The sequence below is a fragment of the Cynoglossus semilaevis genome, chromosome 16 (assembly GCF_000523025.1).
Source record: "Cynoglossus semilaevis isolate Cse_v1.0 chromosome 16, Cse_v1.0, whole genome shotgun sequence".
Lineage (NCBI taxonomy): Eukaryota > Metazoa > Chordata > Actinopteri > Pleuronectiformes > Cynoglossidae > Cynoglossus > Cynoglossus semilaevis.
In genome coordinates this window covers 14,255,318-14,261,052 of record NC_024322.1, presented here as the reverse complement: position 1 = coordinate 14,261,052, position 5,735 = coordinate 14,255,318, and the positions used below count along the sequence as shown (strand labels likewise).

Genomic DNA, 5,735 nt, shown 5'->3' with positions numbered 1-5,735 from the left:
CCTCTAAATAACCAGGGTGGTGAAGTTTTTTTTTTTTGGTTTTAGAGCTCTCTGGGGAAGAGGGAGGGAGGGAGGGAGGTGGGTGAGGAGGAGAGCAGGAAGGGATTCACGTTGGTGGGACAGTGGGGGAGTAATTCACCTCTCACTGTGTTACTGGGACAATTCCCAGGGTGACCCAGGGAGAGGCCGGACTGACGCGGGGCCGATGTCAACCTTATTAATTGAAAATTTGATAGTTGACCACTGGGTTTCTGTTGCCACGGCTACAGATGATGAATAGGATGTGGTCGGAATCAATACCACTGAGGTGGTCCGGGGGAGGCTATTAACCTGGATTTATCCAAGTGTGTCACTTTGAATTCAATTCTAGACAAAAGCCACGATGACTAAGAGAAGGTTGTGTCGGAAATTCATCGTCAAAAAGGGTCAAAAAGAACGACCCTGGTTGTTGTTTGACTTGGATTTCTTCTATGGTAGAGAAAAACTAATATTCTGGTGATTAAGTTTTCATTTTTTTAACACTTGTTGATTTGTTTGGGGTTGAGGAGTGGACAATAATCCTCTCTACAAAGTCACTTTGGATCCTTTTGTTAAGCAACACAGTAAAATACGTTCCTGATGTCTTCTATATCATAGAGTTAATATATCTTTTAAATAATTATTTACAAAGTACATGTTGTCCATGTGAAATGGCTGCTTATCCAATCACATCAGAGCATTTTGACAGAATCAAAGCATTTTTTTTCCTGAAATCAAATTGAGCTAAATTGAAATTCTATGAAATCAATTAAATGTGGAAAAAATAGAATTGAATATTTAATGGATTTTTTTTCTAAATATCTAATATACATTTATTTATAATTCTATATTTAATAGCTACTTTGTTTTAGACACAAAAAAAAGGTCAGAGGTTTGGATTTATTTAGGGCAAAAATACCGTTCCAACATGTTCAACTCATGAAACCCAGCGTTATAAATGTGCTCACACCTCCATCTGTGGTGGAGAACGGAGATTTATGGATGTAAACTTCAGGCAAACTGTGTTGCATACTTTCCCTTGAAATACTTTATGTACTGTAAATGTAAATGTACTGTATTCTGAGGTATTTCCTGCTGGATGTGTTTGCCTGAATCGAGATAATCACTTAATGGTTAAACGACGACCATAAAGGAAGCAGCTATTAGAGTTTAAAACTGACATTAAGAGTTAGCCACCCTCTAAAGTAAGTGCCCCACCCCACCCCCAGTCTCCAGTGACTCCCGTTGGCACCATAATTGGCTTCTAATGGCCGACCTTGGCCCCAGGACTGGGCTCCTGCTCACCCATGCAGGGAGACTAAACTCTGACCCGGTCCCGCCCTCAGACTCTCCAGATGCTCCGTCCTGGTGCTGGGCTTTAGTCGGGGCTTTAGGCAGGAGCGGTGCTCCATTAACCAGCCTGGACAGGCCGAGACAAACGAGGTGTGTGGAGCTGAGCGCAGCTGCTCCTGCTGTGCAACTGCCGCCTCCACACACAAACGCATACACACACACATATATATATATATACACGCACACCAATAAATCAGACGAGCCGCCTCTGTCGGTCGGCCGCCGCTCGCTCTGTGTTAAAAGGCAATCAGGAAAATTACATGCAAACTCCAAGGGACCTATTTTCACTTTCTTAAGAAATCATTAGTCAATGTTATGAGCTTTGACGTCTCCATAATACCACCACAGTCATCTGCTCTCAGCCGAAGGCTCGTCGCGCCCCCCGCCCTCCTCACCCCGCACCAATCTCTGCCTCCCCCACTTCTTGCTCAGAACTGACAACTCTACATGTGATGCTCTGGTTCCTTGCGGTCCCCGGGGACCACGTGTTTGTCCAATCAGGAGGGACTAGCACAGGAGTTGGAACACCAGTACAAAAGTAACATAAAAATAAAACTGAATTGTTTCAACAGCTCAGAGGAATGTGTGACAAACAAAGTCCTAATTTTACCAAACACATCACAACGGGAGCTGTTTTCACTTCCACTTTCTGGAATTTTTGGTTCCAAACTAAAAAAAGAAATTGACTGTGAGTTTTTTGGGAAAACCTTCCAGTTCTTTAAAGGTTCATTACCTGGACGCGGTGTTGGCAGTGATCTTCAGGGTTCCAGGGTTACGGATGAGTTTGTCCAGGATGCTGACTATCTGTTCGAACCTCGGGCGATTGTTCCTCTCCTTCTGCCAACAGTCCAGCATCAGCTGGTACAGAGTGGCTGGACAGTCCATGGGTGGAGGAAGGCGGTATCCCTCGTCTACAGCCTTTATTACCTGGATGTGGTACAAGATGGAAAAAAAAAGCAAAATTACATGGAAACTCAGTCAAAAAGTTTCAAGACAGATTTTATCATTACAAAGTGGGATTGGTTTTAATTAAAAAAAATGCAGTTTTACAGGTCTTAACCTTTTATCATTGTCAAATCTCGGGCTGCATCATATTTATCTTGATCTTTTTTTTTTTTTCAAATCCTTCTCGATCATGAAGGAAGATTTTCCACAACCTTCCCTTCAGCCCTGATCCAGGTTCATTAGAATTTTCTTTCCCAAAACTTGAATAACATTTAAATAAAACTCAATTTCTGTCCTTAGAACTGAGATATAAGCCGTGAAAAAACTTAGTTTTTTTTTATAAAATTAGTTTGTTTCAACATGTATCAAATCCTTTTACCTCGCTTGTATATTTAAAACCCGCATATTTATTCTTCTTTAAAACGTATCAAAATCTTAAACCATTTCATAAAACTGCAACAAACAAACAATTAAAAACGAGTCAGAAACTCATAATGTACCTTTTCCAAGTGAGCGCTAACACTCTTGTCATTGTGCTGCTGTGAGACCACACTGCCTTGTCTGTTTACATTACTCCTGAGCATCAAAACCAAAACAGCGGGAGTTGCTGCTGCTTTCACACAGTTCCCACCACTGAAACTTGTCAAACGTGCCAACTTGGCAGCAGCGGTGCAGGGGTAGGTGCACCGCGAGACACTGGTGCTAAAGGAAGTACTTGGCAGGTTGGCACTACTCACATCCTGATTGGACATCTCCCAGTAGGGTCGCTCCCCATATGACATCACTTCCCACAGCACAATGCCATAACTCCAAGCATCGCTGGCTGACGTAAACTTCCTGTAAGCGATGGCCTCCGGCGCTGTCCACCGAATGGGGATCTTACCCCCCTGGGAAAAAGACCAGCAAAAAAAGATTCAAACAAGCTATTTATGAGTTAGCAATCAGTTAGCAAAAACTTCTCGACTCTCATCATCGCATCTCAGGTCCAGTTCCTGCTGCTTAATCCTGAGTCAGAGTTTGGGGCGAGATATCGAGCGAGGGCAGCGGACCAGTAAATCAAAGACCCCCATATTGTAGGACAAGGATGATCAACTGGACGGACGGACGTCCCAATCCAGACCGTAAATGGACTCCAAAATAAACATCAGATAATAATATTGGGCAAATAGTTGTCGAAGAGTTTTGTCAAAGAGTCGCGGTATTTGGATGTGTGACCAAATACCACGACTTTAAGTCAAGTTGTTACTGATTGCTATATTTTATATCTACAAAATTTCTTTCAGCAACATGCTTAAATACCAATAGTAACAACCTTTGGACTCAAAGCCCTTACAATGGGTAATAAGCCACTATGATTGTGTAGTGTGTGTATATATGTATCATTTATAGGTCTACCATACAGGCGCTGTGCCTGACCAGGTGGGGGCTCCACCTCCCATCTAAATCCTATTATTTCTGAAGAAATGATTGTTTTTATTCACTGCATAAAAAGCCCAGGAGTGGAACCGTCTGAACGCTGCCCACAGGAGCAGCTGAAGGGCATGAAAGATTTTGTTGAGCATAATGGAAAAGTTTAGTGTCCCATTTATTGAATCTTATTCCTATTCTATAAGAAAGATATAAATATTCCAACAGGAATCCAATCTATGAAAATTACTCTCTGGAAACTTGGTTTTTACCAAGAAAGACTGAACCTCAAATAAAATAAAAAAAAAAGTTTAATGGTCAAAAAGTTGTCCAGTGTTTCCAGCCTGAGCACCGTTTGAGGACTTTGTCGTTTTTCTCCTGGAGAAGTGAAGAAAATGGAGTGGAGAAAGAGAGAGCGGTGGCAGCCAAAGCTAACAAAGCCGTTGGATCAGTCACTTATTCCTAGCCTGGTCTCTCTCTCTCTCTCCCTCTCTCTCTCACGCACAGACGCAGGCAGACATGAATGGAACTGAAGGGAATGTGAAATTTATGACACATAAGAACACAGAACCACCCACAGATGATTTACAAAAGACAAGGTCCAGACTGAGGCGCTGTCCTTACGGTGACCACCTGCTCCGTAAAAAGCCCGGTGCGTGCTGGGAGCACTGTTACCGTTACAGGGCAGCGTTTATTTTTCTGCTTCTACCTCTTAGATCATGTGTTTCTGAGAGAAAGGCAAACATTACATTAGCTGCTTGTTTGACAAAATATGTCAGCCAGCAAATTATACTGTGTTTGAAGGCGGCGCGTGCACACTTTCCACCGCGCACGTGCACGTGCTTAGACAAACATATGGTGCACATGAAACCATGCAAACCTTAGTGCAGGTTTTTTTATCAACTATTAAACATTTCAGGTGACCCCCATTTGAATTCCATCCAGCCCCACATAGGGTCACGACCCCAATGTTGATTACACTGCTACAGTACATATGGGAATTGTACCAGCATCAATGATTGAAACCTGACCATTTTACAAAAAACGTTTTTACTTTATGTAACCAAATATGGATCCCACATAGTTCTGCCTCATGTTACCCACAAACACTGCCCACACATACTGTACACGGTAATTCGCTAGTCGAGGCAGGGGCGGGGGGGGGGTGGGGGGGCTTCTGACTGCAGGGCAGAACTGGATTCCTTCATTTAAACTCGTTCTCTATTCCAGTATATGTTGTCATCTCTGTGTGCAGTGGCCTGGAAAAATACTGATGATATGGATGTTTGTTGGGTTTTTATTCACACAATTTCATTCCATCTCAGTCTTCCTCCTTTTTCCCAGGTGAGAGACTTGGAGTTTGTCAATTGATTATGTGTGAAAGAGCAGGAAATATATAATAAGGAGGGAAAAACCTGAGGAATGTTTATGTACAGATTAGGTCTGTTGAATGTTGGTACTTTTTTTTTTCCAAACTGGGGGAAAGGGTTTTTGTTTCACCAAAGCACATCAGGCTTTAAATAGAGGCTTCAACATGAGGGGAGGGGCCTGGTTTGGGTCCCTCAAAAAAAAAAAAAAAAAATTGTTTCTAACATTATTATTTGATGCTTATTTTGGCAGGATTCAGCCCGCGGGCCCCCAGTTGATTATCACTGCCCTACATCATACTTTTAATAAAACCATCTCTCACTGCATTCTAATTTCGGGCATCAGTAAATGAAAAGTAATTTCACAATTTCCAGTGACATTTTTTCACATATTGATTAAAAAAACCCCAGAGTTTATAACGTGTATTTTTGCTACACCTTACCCTGGTGGTGTACGCGGCCTCGGGGTCGTCCTCCAGCACTCGGGACAAACCGAAGTCTGACACTTTACACACCAGGTTGCTGTTGACCAGGATGTTTCGAGCCGCCAGGTCTCTGTGAACGTAGCCCATGTCTGAGAGATACTTCATGCCCGAGGCGATACCGCGCAGCATTCCAACCAACTGGATACCCGTAAACTGAGCG

General features: G+C 42.8%; 1 protein-coding gene across 1 annotated transcript in view; it reads right to left on the bottom strand.

Annotated features, from left to right (window-relative positions):
• The window catches only part of epha3 (eph receptor A3), an 86,949-nt gene that overhangs the window by 9,784 nt on the left and 71,430 nt on the right, over nt 1–5,735 (bottom strand). Inside the window, 3 exon segments of the mRNA XM_025063643.1 lie at nt 2,105–2,298; nt 3,054–3,203; nt 5,534–5,735. Coding sequence (XP_024919411.1) covers nt 2,105–2,298; nt 3,054–3,203; nt 5,534–5,735 — 546 coding nt within the window.